Source organism: Haliotis cracherodii, unplaced genomic scaffold, assembly GCF_022045235.1.
Source record: "Haliotis cracherodii isolate W230 unplaced genomic scaffold, xgHalCrac1.p SCAF_7, whole genome shotgun sequence".
Taxonomy (NCBI): domain Eukaryota; kingdom Metazoa; phylum Mollusca; class Gastropoda; order Lepetellida; family Haliotidae; genus Haliotis; species Haliotis cracherodii.
This window is the reverse complement of record NW_027266330.1, coordinates 47,173,824-47,195,408: the sequence shown is the minus strand read 5'-3', so window position 1 is coordinate 47,195,408 and position 21,585 is coordinate 47,173,824. Positions and strand designations below refer to the sequence as shown.

The 21,585-nt window shown below is 37.7% G+C and overlaps 1 protein-coding gene across 3 annotated transcripts in view; it reads right to left on the bottom strand.

Moving 5' to 3' along the window:
- The window catches only part of LOC139448605 (E3 ubiquitin-protein ligase RNF13-like), a 32,140-nt gene extending 10,908 nt beyond the window's left edge, over window positions 1–21,232 (bottom strand). For 2 of the 3 annotated variants that reach the window (XM_071230168.1, XM_071230170.1), the window contains exons 1-4: window positions 21,147–21,232; window positions 3,929–4,052; window positions 3,459–3,545; window positions 3,183–3,308 (exon numbers count right to left, since the gene is read on the bottom strand). In XM_071230168.1, coding sequence (XP_071086269.1) covers window positions 3,183–3,308; window positions 3,459–3,545; window positions 3,929–4,039 — 324 coding nt within the window. In that variant the 5' untranslated portion in view covers window positions 4,040–4,052; window positions 21,147–21,232. Of the gene's footprint in view, window positions 1–3,182; window positions 3,309–3,458; window positions 3,546–3,928; window positions 4,053–9,962; window positions 10,014–21,146 lie in introns of those variants that run through there. The other variant, XM_071230169.1, reaches the window with a different exon arrangement.
- Window positions 21,233–21,585: the final 353 nt, after the last annotated feature.

Genomic DNA, 21,585 nt, shown 5'->3' with positions numbered 1-21,585 from the left:
GTGGTTATAGTCGCTTTTAGCAATATTCCAGCAATAGCACGACGGGGACACCAGAAATGGGCTTCACACATTGTACCCATGTCGGGAATCGAACCCGGGTCTTCGGCGTGACGAGCGAACGCTTTAACCACTAGGCAACCTGACCGCCCCTTTTTAGAATAGGTTTTGTTTACCGGAATAGGTTTATTATTCCTGGGTCACCCATAAAAATCTTGGAATGGTTTAACTTCTGCAAACAAAGTCAAACATACCTTTCTTCATGTTCTCAGAAAAAGTAAAATACCATACTCTGAACACAGACCAGCAGCCATCCTTAAAGCTTGCTTACAAAGCTTCCTGACTACATCATGGGAATTCCTCCCCTGCATGAAAGGTTATCAATGAAATACCATTGTTTGAGAATCAGACATGTGGTTGACAGATGACACAACGAGCCAGCTCCAAACTAGCTCTATGGTGGACTTGACAAGGAAGTTCTGACCAAACAGTGTTTATACTTTGATAGGTTTTTATAAAGAAATCAGTTTTATAAATGAACAAACTTAAATGTTTTTCATCAGAAATTATTGTATCCAGTTGGGGAAAAAAAAGACATAAATGAAAAAGATTGAAATATCCTATGGCTAGGGTAGATATAGCAACATGTATGTTTTCCTGAAGTCCAGTCAACAACCTCAACATCATAATTGTTTCAAGACAGAAATGGGACACTTTCAATGTAGATGTTATATGTTATTTGACACCTCTAAATTGAAAACTTGACCCCTCATGGTACCAGTGAGTAAGTTGGGATTACTTTGAACCTTACACAACAGTCCGCAAAGATCTGACCTTCTCACAACAAGCATAAACATGTGAGTTTTCGTTTAACGCCATAATTCAGTTGGAAGGAAAGGCCCAAGTGATTCAGGGCTTAGATGTGTACAACTTTGGAGAAACCCACGAGTACGAGTTTGGTGCCGACAAACCAAGAGTCTGGGGTTTCAAATTATCGATCATGGTATTTTGGCATGCATACGGGATCGGCACTGCACATGGAGGCTCCCTTACGCAGTTTAGACATATTATTCAAAACTAAAAAGTCCTATATTTCATAGGCTTCAAGAAGACTATTTCAAAGCAAAGGTAGGTCTGCACAATACTGGAGAGGTGCTGGTTTGAGCTGTGCTTGGAAAGTTGGGAAGGAGGAGGGAATACCTTGTTAAAAAACTGAAAATTCAAACAAATAAACAGTGCTGCACAGTCTTCCTTTCCATCATTTCCACTTCAAAAGAACAAAATGTCCAAAATATGTTGAAATGATTTTCACTGTTTCACTCACTAAGAGATGGAAGATCTTTAACTCTTCTGGGAAAACTGTGCATTACAAGCAATAGTTTGCAATGGCTTCCAAAATATGACTTATAAGGAATACTTAAATGAGAGACAAAGTAGATAAAATCAAGTTTACAAAACTTTGCACAGACAACATTTACATTATAAAAAGCAAAGACTAAGAAAAATCTTAAGAATATTAAAATTCAAAATCAAATTCAAACAGCTGTAGGTCTGGAATTACAATTATTATTACTGACTGAAATTACAAAATTACTCTCAGTAAACATGGTAAACAAAGAACACTTAACAGGATTTTAGAAAAGCAACATGTAAAACACACATATTCAACAAATCATTCAATACTAGTCCTTATTTCTTCTCATACTATTAGATTAAACAAAAACATGGCGTGAAGGCTTTTACATCAATATGTGATTATCACACCATAGTCAGCTACGTCACAACAGCCAGTACTGTGATCAAGCTTTGACCAAGTCAGTGGTCGATAGTGTGAGCACTGATCCGCACCATCTGGTTACAATACCACAAAACCAGAGTTGGTCTGGCCAGGTGGTCACAAATTAAAGAAAGTATCAAAAAGGATGAGCTATTTTGTGAGGCCAGGGCTTGAAGGATCCACTAGTCTGTACGTATTGACGAGTGGCAGCATGTGCAGTGCGAGGAAGTAGTAGGGAAACACATATACTTCAATCGTATCAATTCATCTCTAAATTTACTCTAATAATTTTCAATTAGCTAATTTCAAACCTGAAATATGTTTTCATCTCTAGAAGCAATAATGAAATACATGTCACTCATATCATTAACATACTTGGCAACTGTCTGTTACAGCAATAAACAAGTGCGTTTGCACAGCAGATATCAAAACTAGTTTTTAAAGGGAGATAACTGAAGTGAAACTATTGCACGACAAGTACAAAATATTATCTACTTGTCCTGCAAGACAATTTGAGTTGAAGAAATTTTTCAAGCCCTGATTTCGGTGTACGTGGGTGCATCGACACGGGGGAACAGAGAACAGGTTGTTGTGTGTGGTGAAAGGTTGAAGCACATTTTCTCAAAATATGATTTTTTTGGTCTGTTTTTCTATGTTACTGAAAACAAAAGTGAAAAGAGAACACTACCATTAACAAACACAACTGGGCACACATTGAACCTGGCTCTGTACCACAATGTCAGAGCAGAGTGTGCTTTGAAATTCGGAAAAGTTCTTTTGCATTGGCTAAAAGAATTACGACAGACACTCAGAATTTAAAGTGAAAAAACGTGTTGAAATCCAAGAAACGGCCCAAAAGATGCAACAAAGCTCTCTTACCAAGCTTAGAATTCTACTTAAGATTCACTTTTCATAGGGATAAGACTGAGATTTCAAATTTCTATATAAACATTCTTAAAATCTGACATTAAGCCAAAATGGAAAGTTCTTCATTAAAACATCTGAAATTATGTTGAAATTATCAGTTACTTGGAGTTATTATTCAATGAGTGAGTGAGTATGGTTTTACGCTGCTTTTAGCAATACTCCAGCAATATCACGGCGGGAAATGGGCTTCACACATTGTACCCATGTCGGGAATCGAACCCGGGTCTTCGACGTGACAAGCGAACACATTAACCACTGGGCTACCCTACCACCCCTTATTCAATGACAAAATATATACGAGGTTTGATTGTATCAAAATCTAACATTAGTATAAAAAAAACGCATTTCAAAGTTACATTATTTCAGAACATTTCACAATGAACAACTTTTTGACATCAACATTTCCTGTATCTGTTTTGGGACATATAGGTTTCTAAAAAGATATTACTGAAGAAATAACCTGGAATGGTATAAAGCTCACCTTGAGTGCGAAGTCGCAGTGATCCCTGGCGATGAGAGCGATCCACGCCACTCCGTCCTTTGGCATTTCTGGGGGAGGATCCACCGGCATGCATGCATTGCGTGGAGTTACATACATCAGTCGACCCTGTTAGGAGATTACAAAGATTTTTGAACACAAGAGTCAACAAGTCTTTTTCAGAAAAAAGACGATGAGAACCATACAAAACAATAACAGAATAATCTCCTTGCAACTTGGAAATACAGATTACCTGTTTCAAAACAACAATTTGCTTACCACCATGCCATTGGTTGGAAGGCTGGGCCCAAAAATAGCTTCCATATCTTCGAAGATGACAATCGTCTCATTCTGTTTGATGTCCAGCTGTTAAACACAAAAATGGAGGAGAGACTAAATTTGGTTTGATGCCACTTTATATTTCAGTAATGTCACAGTGTGTCAGCTTCATGTGGGAGGAAAGCCCTACAAGATGATGGCCTTAGAAATTTATCACTTGTGTGAAACCCACAAACACTGGGTCTGGTGCTGACAAACATATTTAGGATGAATCTGAGACTCCAAATCATAATCCTTTATTTCTAGTCGCCTAAGGTACACCACTCTTGCGGTGCCTTAGTAGACTGGGCCACTCATACGCCTAACTCTTCCCTTTGAAGTCTTTGATTCTCCTACTGCCATTACAAGTATTCTGAAATCAGGAAATCAGATTAGTTTTCACAAAAGTTGCAATAGCAACCACAACTTACGACAGTAACTTCACCGCTGACGAGTGAGACGTTGAGCATAGCAAACAGGTTGAGCACAGTGAAGATGTACAGCCCGGTGATGTGCCCCGGGATTGGGCGGTCCACCAACATGATGGGAGCTCACCTGTAACAGACACAACAATTAATATCATTACAATCATCATGATCATAGTAGTAAGTTACTCGTCACACAAAAGACCCAGGTCTCATTCTTCACAAGGGAAATAATTATTAGCTTCAATCAAAATTTCTAGATTCCATAACTATTAAGAACAAGTTGTCCTTATAGAGACTGTCCTCTTATCTAGACTTGCCTATATTAAGGCTAGAATTACAGCACATACAACATGTACAAAGACTTATCCTTTAGTACAGCCTTGGAGCAAGCTACCAACACGGTTGCATCGTGTAAAACCCATTTCTGGTGTCCCCAATTCCTCAACCATGTGATATTGGTGGAACATTGGTAAAAGCGGTGTGAAATAATATTTATTCACTCATCATGCTCATTACCAAGTTGTCGATGAGTAAGTGAATACTAGACAAAAAATAACAGCTACACCCTTTAACCAGGTTCAATGGGAGTCCTCGGGACCATGGAAGATGGTTGTATTGAGGTTACAACCAGTGCAGTGCCTATATTTTGACACAGTGCTGATAAGGATTCTGCCAGAAACAGAAAGTTACATCGTCTTCAGTGAAGCTCAATGGACGTTCTAGTAAAGGAAATGTCATTGTGTTTCATCCTACCTTCTGTAAATACTCAAGTCTCAGGGACTATCAAACCAATGGTTGACAGCAGGAGGGACAATGAGCATGATGAGCTAAACATATGGTTTTTTAGATTTCCAGGTGCGATTGACTAACAATAAATATCAATCAAACCCAATGTAAAGCATGAAGGATGTCATTGAAACCTCACCATAGAGATTATTTATATCAAGTTTCATTGAATTCCAGTAATACAAACTCAAGATATTGTGTACCCACTTATATGTGTGCTCTTATAACGCAAATCTCATTCAAATCAGATCTTAGTTCTCGCTGCTGCTAAACAAAGATCTGAGGACATCCGACTACAGGTCACGTCAGACCAACCTTGCGTGAACTTTAACCGACCAATGGAATGACCAATCAGAAGGCTGCTTTCTCATGCTTAACGGCACTTATTTTAAATTGGCGACTATGTTTCAAAACATATTTGGGCAAATTCTTGATTACAAATTTGAAACCTGAACAAAAAAACATTCTGGAATGGCTAATATATGGTCTAAATTGTAAGGATTCAGTCGTTAAACCCGTAACTATTGTTCGGAATACCCCATATTAAAGTTTTCGAGGTTGCATGTTTAGAAATCACATTCCGACTGTCACTTTCCTAATCTGGTAAGTGATGCTTTGATTGGTCGGATGAAAGGTCGTTCCGACGTGAGCCCTAATGGGATGTCATCAGATCTCTGTTTAGCGGTAGCGAGAACAAAGGTCTGATTTTAATGAGATTGTTATAACGCCTAATTCGCACTGATTGAACTTCAATGTCATCCAATCATACCTTAGGAAACTAATCATCATCATCAGGTACAAACATGAAGACCATGATCAGCCTGATCTGACAACACATTCAGGAAACCCCTACACAAGCAGCGGCTTAATGAATTTTGTAGTGAAAATAAAGGATAGTGATCAACATGATCAAGAAAATGATTTATGTCTGTGAAAGGACTAGAAGAGTTCAGGCTTGAAATCCTATTGCATAAACATGTCATTTCAATCAACCCGACAGCAGCACTCACTCCATTTTATGTCAACAATTACACACAAACAGATTATATCCTAACTAACTGGGCCGTTTCCACAAATGATCACATCACTACAACAGTTGTAGTTTATGTGAAAGTGTAGGAGATATGATCACCTGAGCGCTAAAATTGCTTTATGGAATGAATACTGTAGCTAACACTTGGGAGCTACTCTGCCCTTGACTCCCCCTGGGGTATATCAGTAATAAGATTTGTCCACGTCATGTCACAAGCTTGTAACTGATGGCTCATCTGCTTGGCTTGACGGCCTGTACCTGACAAGGCGATCCAGCCCATGCAGCCCTTGGCTGATAATTGGGAGACAGCAGGACACAGATGAGTTCCAAAACTGTTTATGGAAATTGAGATTTCATTCTGACAGCCCATCAATACAATACCACATCATTATACTAATACGAAAGGGTGAAACGATACCCCGATATTCCGATGCATCGCGATACTTGACCCACGATACGATATACGATAAACGTGGGCCCATTTATCAATACGACACGATACGGAACGCAAATCTCAAGTACAGCGTTTCCTCGCTATTGTGCCTTTCAACAAACCGCTAACTTGGTAATAGCGCGTGCTAACGCATGGCTACCAAAATCGTACTTACATTTTTAATAAGCTCAGGTTTTTCACCGACAGTTGTTTTTCCCCCATCTCATAAAACATATTATCAGCTGATCACCGGAAGCACATAACACCGAAAATACCAGTCAGCAAATCCGAACTGAAGAACGCAATTCAATACCATTATTATACTATCTTGTTATTAAAACGTGTTCATTGTATATCTGGACATGTGTTTGTAATATATTTTATTAACTTTATTCAAAATTTCATTTAATATTGTTTTCATTAAGTTATGTGAAATCGTGTGTGAAGAGATACAGCAACCATGGTCAGATTACCGCTTTTGACACATTGAAACGAACTTTAGTTGCTAGAGAAAGGATACATGTATTTTAAAATGCCATACTTTGACTCGTTAAAAGTCATATTTGTGGCAATTTGGCTAATATATGTCAACATATGTCGCAATCGAAATACATGTAGCACGGGAAGTCCCTAGGGTGACTGGTCAAATTGTTCCATACGTAAAAATATCCTGCAACAGTAATCACCAGTACCAAAATCCTACACTTGTGGTTCTTATAATTATAAATATATCATCATATAGTAAAAGCTGCAACGAAGGTACCACGATATTGGAATAAATTATTCCTGATAAAACAATAATTTCAGATACAATTTCTTCAACCATTGCATCAAAATTCTTTGAAGTTGTATCACTGGTGGAGTACATTAATTATTTTCTGGTGTTTGAACTTTGAATTGTTTTGAAGGAAAGTTGAACAAGTCCAGTAGTCTTGTTATTATAAAATAATTTTGACTGTTCCAAAATCATGAAAGGTTCAATCTTTACATGCTTTAAGTCTTTTTCTTTTTTTTATCATTGCGTATCGAGATACGTATCATATCCAGAATATCGAGATGCGTATCGTATCGTGACCTTCCTGTATCGTTGCAGCCCTACCAATACAGTCTACCTATATTAACTCGTATTGGCAACATATCTACAGGTGAACTCATACAAGCCATCTGTGATCTCGAATAATGACTGATGATGAATAAGAATAGAATAATAACACAATGGGAATCTCGATGCACAGCCTCAGCACCATATAAATGGAATGTGCGATTGAGCATTAACGCTTCTTTGAACAGTATTTCTGTTATATCACAGCATCACTTCCGAACAAATCTGTTGCGATGAGTATATCTGTGGTTATACATCATAAGAGAATGGACGGTCATAGAAACTAACAGTTTTAGCCTACTAGACCTTATAATGACCATAGAGCAAAAAAAACCTAAAATCGCAAATTTCTTCTAGTCCTATAATACCTAAACAACATGTATTGGGCAGTTTGACAAGGACTGAAGGACTAACACCATTTTCTACCACTGATGGAAATATGATACATTGGATATCTGAGGATTAAGAGTTTCCTAGTGGTAGAGGTGTTTATGTTGTACAGTTCAGTGATAGAAATATTTTCAGTCCATTAGTCCATGATACCTTAACTATTGGGCAGTTTTGCAAGGACTACAGGGCCAGAGCAAATTTCTATTGCTTTAGTTGAAAATAGTAAAACCTTGACATTAAAACACAGAAAAACATTTTACTACACATATATACTCAGCAACACAAACACATCTACCTGGTACCTACAGGAAACACTGCATCCTGGATTATCCATGGTAATTTGCCTGCATTCTATTATGACACAGACCCCAGATCAGTTCACCACGTCACTCGCTCCTTCTAATCACCAACAGCCCCGAAAGTCTCACAAGCAATCACCCATGAAGATCTAGGTAGAGCATAGATCATTAGCAACACATGCTTGACGTAAAAGGCGCCTAGGCTTGTCATAAGAGGCAACTAACAGGATCGGGTAATCAGGCTCTCTGACTTCGTTAATGCATGTCATTGTTTCACAAATGCGTAGATCGATGCTCATGAAGACAATCACTGGATTGTCTGGTCCAGACTTGATTATTTACAGACCGCTGTCTTAGAGCTGGAATATTGCGGAGTGTGGCGTCACACAACAAACAAACAAACAAACAGGAACCAATCAAAATAACTCTCCTGCAGGCCTCAAAGTTAAATTTTTTACCAAGTAGCCATATGGCTACAAGTATTTTTTTCCAGGTAGCCAGTGGTAAAATCAAGAAGTCAAGCCAATATTGTAGGTAGCCATAAGCATTTTTGCAAGTTATAGCACTAGTCTTTGAATTGTTTTTTAGTGGAAACTGTACTTGATTTTTGTTGCTAATAACTCTAACAATGATACAATTTATGTTACGAGATAATATAGGCATATCCTTGCTTATCCAATGAGCATTGTCAACTAAAATAAAGTACTAATTACATTAATTTTTATGTATTTCTGGTCATTGTTGACTTTAGGAAGAATTATTTGAGAGTACAATAATAAGCAGATGTGTTTTCCTGTTATTTTTTGTGTGTGTGTCTACAGATGTGTAGAAATAGAATTTAGTCACCACTTGATATTTGTCTAGGTAGTCATTTGGCTCCCTCTGAATTTTAGACTGTAAACAAACTAAAATTAAGGTCGTATTGGCGACACTTTTAGTCGCAACTTTGAGACCTGTCCTGAAAGGCTTAGACCTACTTTCAAAATTGCTGCCTTGCACAAGCAAGCCCTTAGAAGGATGCTTAGTGGGAAAAGATGTTTTCCGAGTACTAAGAGTGAAAGACAGGGAAGGAGTTCCATACGCTACACAACACTCCAGCTGAGACAGCACACACAAGTTGAGTCTCGTGACTGGTGGTCCATGACTTGTCAATCAGGAAACAAGTGTTACTTAATTGGAAGTCATTTTGAAGCACCATGTATTCATTCGACATCATACCTTTAATGCCAGTTCTAAACTGGTATTAAAGGTATGATGTCAAATGAATACCTGTATTTAGAACAGAATGTAGATAAAATACCCCCGCTAATCAACACTACAGCAAGAAGCCTTGAAACCTTTAGACTATTGTGTTTTTACATGTTACACAAACTAATAGAATTGGAAAATAATCAGTAGAAATCTCAGGGTTTAAAACTAACCTCAAAAGCCATACTAGCTCAGGCAATGATAAAATGCCCTTGTCATGTTAAAACAATGAGGAAATTTGTACCAGCCCGCAGAAATTTGTACAAGCCCCGGGCTAGCAGGCTAGTGTTAAGTTCTAACCCTGAATCTTACTAAACTACATGAATTTGGATATTCATGATATTAGTATACTCAGACCCTCACGTCTGTCCCCCGTCTTGTTCAAGCGAAGCGCTGATGAGAAGACAGTGAGGGGATCAGGGACAGATAACTCCTGTTGGTAACCAAGGGCTGGGGGCACCGGGAGGAGGAAGAGGCATGTTTTGAGTTTGGGGTTACAGGGTCAAAGTCCAGAAAGAAATTGCAATGTGTTGTGTCAGGATTAGAAAAAATCCCAGTCTACAGACAAGTGGCTGAACATGCTGAAGTCATGGAGTGCACCTGCGACCAGAGTTAATAAACAACAAATTATCTTATCATCAGCTGATTTGCCTCGTCCTACTTCACCATGAAACCAAGAAAACACCAGTGATAACCATGATAACATTACACAAACATGACTGTCATCGTGATTTCCATATACTCACTCTCAAACCACCAGCTGAGACACAATGTGTTTCACTGTCCAAGTCAAATATGTCCCTTCCCTAAACTAGGAAACTATGAGTCATGCGTGAAGACTTCTTGTGTCATGTGATATCATTATTTATACACTTCCTTTCTCACTTGTAAATATCATGCACTGCTAAAGCAATCGTTACACTGCAGAGCAAACAAATGAATGAACTCAGCGGGATTTAATCAGTGACTTATTAGGAAATGTACAGTGTGTATGGAGTCAGTGCCGAGAATTGTGGAGACTACCGCTTCCATCATGGTTCATGTTCTGTAGATGTTAGTGTTATTGTATAATATGGATTATAACTAGACCACACAGAGTAGTACTAGACTCCAGCAGAAGAAAATAACAGTTTTAGTCCACTAGTCCCTATAATGATAACATATAGCAAAACCCTTAAACATGTAAAAAGGGCAAATTTCTACTCGTCCTTGGGATACCTTAACTATTGGACATTTTGGGAAGGACTATAGGACTAGTGCAAATTTCTAACACTGGACTCGCACTTTGGATGAGTGGATTTAGTCCCAGATGGAGTATTGGGGGGCAAGTTGGGTTTAACACTGCTTTGAACAATATGTCAGATATATCATAGTGGATCAGCTTATGAAAGCCCAAAGTGAAGCAGGCTCAGACGTTTATCACTTAGTGAAACCAACAAGCATGGGTATGGTGCTGACACACCTTGAAACATAACTTGATGTTAGAAGGCTTTAACAATGGTAACCATTTGGTTACCCAACTTCCTTCTAAAGAAAGAACACAAAACTAAACCTACACTTAATCTGATATGATTCAGCATGATTCAATGAGCTACTTGTTAACCAGTTATACATGATAAACATGGTGCACACTTTTAGTGAGAAAGAGAGAGTATGGTTTTACACCGCTTTCAGCTATATTGCAGCAATATCACGAGAGACACCAGGCTTCATACACTGTACCTATGTGGGGAATAGAACTTGGGTCTTCAGAATATTCAGCGTGACAAGCGAATGCTTTATCCACTAGGCTACACTTTCAGAATAATTCTTCAAGTAATCCAAATTATGGTAAGCATGGTAACAAGAAATCCACACAAAAATAATTTGGCATATAAATGGTCAAGTTACAATGATAAAGCCAGTCAATACCAATCAATATAAATACTGACATCAAACAGTATAACCTACCCTTCAAAAGTCAGCCATCCAATATTGCAACAAAACTTGTGAAACCATCACAGACAGACCATGAGACATGAAGACACATCACGATCTGCAATCATATCATTTTACTAATCTCCACCAGCTGATCATGGACATCCTAATCCGGAGAGCAGTGCAGAAGTCTCTGGGTCAAAGGTCAGCTGATATGACAAGCATATATCAGCCGATGTCAAGAGATGAGATAAACTTGTAGACAGCTCGATTTCATCACTATTATCATATTATGTACCGTACAGCTATTAAATATATATATATTGATAACTATATTAACTGATAATGATTTAATTTGGGACAAAGAACAATCCTGAATCATTGCTTCCTTGACTATCCATTGTCTTACATCTTTCATTAACATGATTCTGAATAATCTCCTGGACCCAATCACTATAATAGCTTCGCATGCCAAGTTAAAGATTCGAGCGCTGGAGGTGGGACGTCACTTCTGAAACGAAGTTATAGTTGTGTAGGGTATATATCACAGTGTTCCCGTTTACCGGTAATTACCATTTTTTTACCGGTAAAATTAAGCTTGGACCGGTAATTCATGTTACTGCCAGTCCCTGTGGACCGGCAAATATAGCATCTTATAAACCTTTGTTGTTGAACAAAACATTGACGATATTCAAATAAGTACATATTTCGAACAAAGTCAAGTTGTCAGTTGACTTCTTGGTTCCCCTTGTCTGTTTTTAGTGCTATTAAATAACATTTTGCTTTGCTTCAAGGTTAAATATATATTCGCAGTGATTTAGTCATGAAATATTATACAAAACAAGAGAGTGGAAAGAATTAAAACCAGTTGATTTTCATGGGTTTTTTCATTTGTTGAAAGTTGGGACTGACAAAAATTAGGGGGAACTGGTAATTTTTAGAGTTGACTGGCAGTTTCAAAAGCCAGCGGGAACACTGTATCATAATAGTATGTAGATATAATACACTGGCTAGGTGAGGTGAGGTGACATGGGGTTTAATGTCGCGTTCAAGATTATTGCACTTATATTGCGACATGCATGCACATGTGTGTGTGTGGCTGCTTATACTAGTCAGGACAAAAGCCAATTTTATAGAGCAAGCCCACTAAGATTCTATGCCCTTTAACATAAATACCCCATTCAGACACAGTATACTGACTCTGAGATGACCAGTCCTGGTTATAGTCTCGCAATGCTGAGCACCAGGCAGGGTAACAAGTACCATCTTTAACATGTTTTGGAATGACACAGCCACACAATTGAACCCCGAACCTTCTGCTCTCCGGGTGGATGCTCTACCACGAGACCACGGAGGTGGACACTGGATAGTCTAAGGTATCTACACTTGGTGAAAACATGGTGTTTGCTTCAACATGCTTGAAGTGTTTGTTTGTTTTATAATGCCACACTCAGCAACATCCCAGTTGTATGACGGTGGTAATTAACAATCAAGGCTGCACCAGACAATGCAGTGATTAATCAAATATTAGTGGCAAGGAGTGTGAGGACATGCAATGAACCAAGGCACCAAACCTCGTACAACAAACATGGGGATGGTCTATTCTAACTCCCCACAAGGTGGCAACAACTACTTCCTGCCAGAGAAACTAACCTTTTTAGCCCACTAGTCCTTATAATGATAACATGTAGCAAAACTCTTATGAAGGGCAAATTTCTACCAGTCCTTAGGATACCTTAACTACTGGGCAGTTTGGCAAGGACTACAGGACTAGTGCCAATTTCTAACGCTGTCTTTCCAGAGTTACTCTTAACACTGTAGTCAGTGAAGCAGTCCATACCAAAGTGTCAAAGTCACAGAGAGCCATTTATACATGAATAAATCTGGTGAAACATGAACATATCCTCCCAATGTCTCAGTCTGCCCACCCTACACGACAGGAGCAATACACCAAACACATGACACTAGGTTGAAAGGTCACACACATAGTTCTCCCGCCAGTCTTCAACGAGGCCAACATCAAGTCTCAATGAGGATATAAACATGATCCTGATGATGTGTCTTCAGATTTGTGGGAGTTATTCAGTATTCGATGCCCTGAAATTTCACTGGAAACCAAATGTCACATTTGGAATGTGAGGACATAATGACACAATGCTTCTGTGATAGCTGAAATTGCCTGGTCAGCAGAATGTGGAAGAAACTCACCAAATTGAAGTTGTTTAGATTAATATTGACGAAACATATTATGTAAATTTTGTGGTATCCACTTCGAAAAGCCATGTTAGCAGTATTTAAAGATTTAAAGAACTACATATAGCTTGCACCTGGTATATGTTGACATCGAAACCTTGTTGCACTAGACAAACAAGGTTACACTAACAGGTACCTATGAACTACATATGCTTATAATAGGAAAAATAAAATCTCAGGTCAATGATCAGTGTCATGTTTATAGTTTAGCTACTGGTATAAATAGCAAACGATGGAAACTGGGACATGATGATTGTCATTAATTAGATCATATTTATAACCCAGCTGTCACGTTAATCACAACTGAATGTCATTGGCACAATCATCATCCCCGCTCCATGCAGACTCTTCAGCTCCTTGTCAACCAGATATGCAACCAAAACATGTTAAAAGATGGTACTTGTTGTTACCCTGCCTGGCATCAGCATAAGGGACAAAAATGAGGACTGTCAACTAGGAGTCAGTATGCTGTTCCTGAGTGGAGTATTCATTTAAAAATGTGGAATGGTATCGCAGTGGGCTAGCACTATACAACATTGGCATCAGTCCGGACTAGTACAAGCAGCCACACACACACATGTGCATGCACGTCGCTATATAAGTGCAATCATCTTGAACGTGACGTAAAACCCAATTTCACCTCACCTCACCTTGTAACGTGCCATCTATAGATCATAGTCATCCACAAACCAACTGCAGGTTCAGGGTTTGTTCACTTTGTGTATTACCTTACATTCCTAAAACCAAAACGGTGCACCATTTACTGATTTAGTACCAGGTTCAACACAAGCGTCATGTGATAGCCAGCTGGTCTGCTGTCAGAATGAGTAATGACATACTACTGCAAAACGTCATACGTATACATACACATAAGGGTGAAGTACCCCAAGTTTGATGACGTGAAGCTCAACGAACAACGACAAATTACACATAACACCAGGAATGGTGGTGTAATTTTGTAAATGAGCACCGAGTTCAAAGATCGATGTTCTACAAAAATACTTGCTTTGTAGGTCAGTCACAAATCTGTACAATTTTGACATTTCAACAAACCAGTTTTTAAGCATACACTCCCATTCATTTCACAATCGGATGTCATTTCTCCTAGGACAAATGACAGTTGTCTCCAACATGTCCAACAACATGTTGTCCCACTGTAATATTTGACAGAAGTGATTTAACTGCCACTGCAATATGCTTTATATTAGTCAAGAGCACAATGGAAAAACTATTCAGTTCATTGGTTACCATGGAAACCAACCCAGAACTTAATTGGCAAGATATGTCATGACATGTTGTACTATATCCTGATATCAAGCCTGACTGTAGATCTGGCAACCCCTTATCTTCAATCATTACAGATTTGAAATTGCCATTACTGATGCCTGTGTACATTAATATTTACAGATCGACAAGTGAGAGAGTCATGGATCAATGACCTTGGCCCAGTGACCTTGAATCATGACAATACAGTACTACCAAAAATGATAATAAAAAAGTCCTTCAATTTGTAATGATCAAACAAAGTCAGTGTACTATTCCAAAAAAACATCTCAACATCTCAATTGACTATGGGTGTCATGATACAGGTACCTCATGATGCGATACGTATCTCAATTTTTTTAATTTTTTTTGTTTAACGGCGCACTCAGCAATATTCCAGCTATATGACGGCGTATATCTCAATTTTGAGGTCAAGATACGATATGTATCTCGATACAGCAATACTGACCTTTTATGCATAAATTTAGAAGCAAACTTTTGACTTACATACCACATTCACAATTATGTGTTCTTATCACTATCATTCTTTTGTAAATTAATAATACTTAGAAAAGGTTGATTCTGTTTATTCAAACAAGTGTCAGAAACTAAAAAGTTTTCGTATGTGTCAAATTCAGAAAATATGATGACATTTCAATTCGAAAAGAAAAATCAATTGATATGCGGACAAATGGATACCGATTTCAATAAAATTTCGTATCATTATAAATTTAAATGTATCTCATATCGTATCGTGAGATGCATTGGTACAATCGGTGAATCAGGACATCCCTAAAATTCACAGGGGCTTCATAATCACAACTTTCCAAAACAAAGGGAGTTAACTGGCTGCAAAAGTCAATTTTCACCCTTGCCAAACTAGGCTGGAATTAAGGAATTATATTTTGGCTGGACTAACGAGTCTATGCATAGTCCAATCAAATCGGATAGCGTAATTGACCCCAGTTCGTAAGCTGCAGTGCAGAATTTGGTCGATTGCAGGATTTGCAAAGCATGTGTACTGCCAACTTGGCGTGAACAGATATTTTCCAAATCTTTTCATGTTTTTAATCAAGGTGCTCACATGATTTGATGCCCTTTGCTACTTAATAACAATATAGATTTTCATTATCGATCAGATTGCCTTGACTGGGTGCCTCTTGTTTGAAGCAAATGTGATATGAGAGGTGGAATCTGATTGGTCAATAGTAGGGACATAGCAGGGAATTAACGTGTAACCAGAAATTCCAGTCTAGTTCAGCAAAGGTGGAACTGGACTTATGCAGTCAGTTAACTCCCTTGCCTCATGAAGATGCATTATCATGGTGAAAACTCAAATGTTAAAAATGATACATGAGCAATCGTCTTAAATGCTAACACTAGGTACGACGTACTAGATAATCACAATATCGATATGTTGACAGATAAATGTGGATCAACATAACGGTAGACCGGTAGTCATTGGTTGTTGATGCCGATATACCAATACAGCCTTGGCATGTATCGGATAAATAAAAATTATCTTTCAAACATCAGACCCGTGAAGATCCGGGATAGAATAGGTCTTCAGCAACCCACACTTGCCGTAAAAGGCGACAAGGCTTGTCGTAAGAGGTGACAAACGGGATCGGCTGGTCAGCCTCACTGACTGTTGATGAATGTCATCGATCCCAATTGGCGATCTTTTTCAATTTATCTTCCCTTCACTTACCCGCTTGGTGGGCTGATTTGTTGGTCCAACCTTAAACTGACGGCGCATGTGGTATGCGCGATACGAGCACTACATGTTACTATGACGCCTATAGATTAGTATAACCTTCACCTCTGTCTGCAACAGTCACGCTTGTGTGTGGACAGTTTATCTTTTCGCCTAAACAAAGATTTATCTATTGCCATGTCCGTCAATAAATGTTCCTTGATTTAATTATATATCAGGGATGACCACGACTGATTATATTGTATAATTAACCACTAGATACCGTATATCGCTGTGTATAAGGCGACCCCACGTATAAGATGACCCCCCCTGTACACGCCTTAAAAATCAACCCAAAATCCTATACTCCGTGTATAAGGCGACCTGGAATGAAACACATCACAAGTCTGACTGATATACTGGTAGAAGATTTAACGTGCTCTTGCCGACTGTAGCGTATTTCGCACACGGACATCACAAATTAGTTAGTTAGTTACTTTGGAGATTGAATGTGCGCTTTCCGACTGATGCGTATTTCGCACACATCACAAGTGCGCACACAAACCTTATATATGCAATAAAAATATGTTTATCTTGCGTTTTTTTTTTTTCTACAATGATAGGTCGCGTGTGTAACTCCGGCACACGTCGCCATTTTGTGTTTACACGGTACGACACCAAATTGGTGCCCGTAAAATAAAATTCATTTATGAAGTAATAACATATAAGAGACAATGGTGAGTAATTTAATCGCCAATTAACTATGTTGTAACTAACTAGGCTTATGTTTGCTTCACATTCAGCGTTTTTATTCCACAATCACTTGTACACACCGTCTCCAACACTTGTTAATACAACTGTAAAAACAGCGGGAATTGATTTCAGCTTCACCGGTTATCACATGTTAGGTCACATGTGCAATATGCAAATGATTACCGGTACTTCCGGCTCTCTACTCACGGATGTTGATTGTTTTACCGTGTCAGCTGGTTTGACAATCTGCATCGAGGAGAGGGTCATTTCAACTTTATTTGCAGAAATTATTAAACTTTATTCAAGGAAAAGAGATACAAATCATGTTTATGTATGGAAATAGTTATTTGAACAGTTATTTAGGACGAAATGCGAAGTTTTATTGTCAAATGCTGGGCTGGCTATCGGAGGCCGGTTGACATCGCCAGTGGAAAAAAATGTGAGATCTTCGACTCCGTGTATAAGACGACCCCCCTTCTTAGCCCCCTCATTTTAGGTACGAAAAACTCGCCTTATACACAGCGATATACGGTAGGCGTTTGAAACGATGCGGTGAAATCAGCTGATCGTTCATCGATCTGTCGCTTTGTTGACGTTTTGCAATCGGTACTGAAAGTGCTGTCCTTGATGTATGAATATGACACTTTTAAAATTAAAGTAGATTTTGTATACGTTCCTATACCTTTGTTGTAGTATCGCTGAGCAGGCTACATCATATGCATGCATTTCGGTATGTACAGCCTTGAGTAAAGGCAATGCGGTACGCGAAATGTGAAGGTCTTATGCAACGTAAAGTTGCCCATAGCCTCAATGTTGTGAATATTGACAGCAACACATGTAAGTATTTGTCAGATATATAACAGAGAGCAATGAGAAATGTTCTCAAGAAATTGTAAGAGTAACAGGCACTGTCAAATTATGTCATCAACTAGATATCATGATAAAAGAAATGGAAATCATTGAAATCTGTTTTGATATTTAAGGGTTAATTGGTGCATGTTGTAAAAAAGGATTTTAAGTATATGAATGGTAGCTGTTTGTTGCCAAATACTACTATGATTATATTTCAGTATGATCAATGAAAGATATATATTATTTTGGCCTTTTTTGAATTTTACAAAGTAGAAAAAAATCATTTTCAGGCACAGAGGACATTTAGTTAAAATACATATTCAAGAGTATTTGTACCAACTACAATTTTTATAAAATAAAACAATATATTCATATTAATTGTCAATCTCTATAATGTTGATTGTATTAACACTGCAGTGTCTACATCCAGTTTTCATTGACAATAATCATATGATTGTGACACAGTTAAAACTGATTCTTAACTTCATTAGGCCTTGCTTTTTATGTTTCCTTGTTCTAAACTGATGATTCAAATTCCAACATAAACAAATTATTAATGTTATCCTTTTTTCTATTCACACCAACAGATATCTGCATTGCACAATGACTCTTATTATTTTATTGTCTTGTCATACTTGTGCATGTGTACTAGTATTTGGTTACACATGCATGACTTTTCAGCAGTCATCTGTTTCTGAGCTGAATATTATGCTAAAACAGATAAGTAACATAGAAAAAAGGACTCTAGTATTCTTTCATGTTTGGAGAATCATTCAATTCATTGTGAAAACATTTTTAATTTCTTGCATAAGTTACTTTGATCTTAATAAGATCAAAATAGATTCAAATTAAACTGAGGACATTACATTATGCAGTCATTTCAATTCATTTCAGCCAGTCTGTCTAAAATCTGGTCCTTTTTTTCAGGCAATAATAAATTACGAAAAATTTAAGAAAAAATATACCTTGCCTGAGTGAATCAGTCAATATGCATATTGGGCCTGTTTATAGACACTGACTGTAACATGTAAGTATATCTGTCATATGCAAAAACAAATAACATAAATAAATCCATTTATCTACATGGAATGATTGTGGGGTTCAATTTGCATCAGAAGATTTTGTGATAAACTTTCATATTTCATATTTGCTATATGACAATAATATCTAAAAAAAATATGCTTTATTCTACAGGTGTCTTGACATACTTAAATGAAAATCAGGATACTTAGATACAGCAGGATAGTGTGTGGGTTTGTATGGGAAATAATTTGTCAACATTGAAATAAAGATAAGGTTACTAAAACAAGAAGATAAAACTATGATTTACATCTATTTATGCACCATACACATTTTGTGGGGTAGTCAGTATGATTTGCTGTTTGTTGGGATGTGGACATGAGTATCAGAATTCTGTAATTGAATTCATGCTAATTGAAGCTTTGCTATTCATAAATGTGGGCCCTCCTATTTGAAATCAGTACGACAGGAAAAAGTGTGCTCACATTTAGAATTTGATTATTAGCACTATGCCAATGTAATATATACAAATGTATGCCCATATTAATTCCAAACACCATATATGACATGGATAAAACAGGCCCACATTTTAGAAAATGATTGTCAGCACTAAACCAACCTAAGTCAGATATCACATCACACCCAACACACTACAACAACTGACTTTCTACATATCCCGCCACCTCTATTCATAGAAATATAAAGTGTACCCACACTTAGCATCAGAGAAAACTAATATTCACAAACTTTATAATTTTGTTGCCAATAACGGTTTTCAAATTTGCTGCAAGTTATGGATTGAAACACATATTAAAATATTTGATTAAGAGTACATATTTCTAAGAGATTAGACAGCATATTAACATATTGAATGACAGCTTGCAACATGGAAAAAGCCATTTTTTGCATATACGAAATGGAGATGGCTCCAGATTGTAGTGATTGTCTCCCCATTCCCAATATGAACCACTGATATAAGTGTTAATGCAGTTTCACCAAGAACATAAAACATGCAACTATAGCATGTCGACACCTTTTCTTTAATATCATCATGTTATGCTTTCTATGCTTTGGCAAATGAATAAGAAGAACTGGTCATCTGCTTGCATAACCCCACCATTTGCATGCATATAGCAAACAAACAAACAAACAAACAGCATATTGGATATAACCCCAAATCAGGTCAGTGACAATGTCAGGACAAGTGAAATTACTCAGTCCAAATTATGTTTTATTGGTAAATGGTAAACAAAACACTCAATGGTTGGGAACAATTTCTAAATCAAGGTCTGGCTGGTATAACATTATCTAGCCTCTTCATCATGTTCCTACTACAAGTACTAATCAATAATTAGCACTTATTGAGAGACTGATCAAGAGACCACACTAGATTATAAAATGTAGCAGACAAGAGGCAAGGATATGTTAAAAAAAACATGATTCAAATGAAGAGGTGAAATGGGTTTACTTTGTGTTCAAGATTATTGGACTTACAATGTGACATACATGCTTACTTTGTTGCTTGTATAACTATTAGTCTGGATGGTTGTATTGTGCCAGCCAGGGTGGTAACAAGGGTTTCTAAATGCCGGGTGCACATGATGTAGGGTCAGATCATATGTTTTTGGACATCATTCGTTTTGGGATGGCCATGTTTATTGCGATTACACAAACATTGTACATACTCATGATGATTTGTTTTTAAGATAAAGTCGTCTTTTACAAGTGAAGGACAAGTTTTACAGTTCTAATGATTAGCAAGAAAACAATGAATGTTTCTTAAGCGTCCAAAAACCCATAACATGGGGATAAATTTAATCAAAGTAGCTAAAGTTGAAGACAACATATGTAAATAAACAATGCCTTGTAGCTCTCAACAAAACATCATTCTATATTTTGGCAATAATATCCAGAATATATGTATTAAGATCATCCAATAAAATTACCTGTGCAAAAAACTATTTAGAAAAGGTGAATCCTGCGATTACGTATCGTGTCATTGTCATCTCCCATGTCAGACGAACGTTGTCAATAAACATGGCTGGGACTTTTGAGTTGGTACAATGGTAGCTCCACTTTCATTCTGGCAGCTCGAAAACTGTCTCTACGTTGCGTCTATAGGATGTTTATATCGCTTAGAAAGTACCCCCTCTGTCTCGTTACTAGATATACTTACAGTATCACAACGAATCAACCCGGAAATGAGATGAAACGCTCGATCATAATTCTCAGTACCTTACTTCTCTCGCAATATCCAAAACATTAATGGCGACAAGGTCACATGACTGGGAGGTGCCCTAAATAGAGTTGCCTCCCTTGCTTCGCGGAATTTCTCAAGCGCGTTCGGTAAGTATCTTCGTTTGCAGACACGTAGACTTGATTTAAACTATCTAAGGGAAAAGCTGTCTCTTTAGTTGCATAACAGTTCAAACACAGTGTATATTCAGGACACAAAGAACTGATTTCAAACAGCATATCAGAAGTTCATAATTATTTCCTGATGTTCATCGTTTATTAAAGTATGCGCGCGGCAGCGTCTTAAAGAGGGGCTATATTCTTAGTTTCTTTCCATTGCCAATCTATGCCGATCTGTTGAAATCAGTGCCCAATGTGAA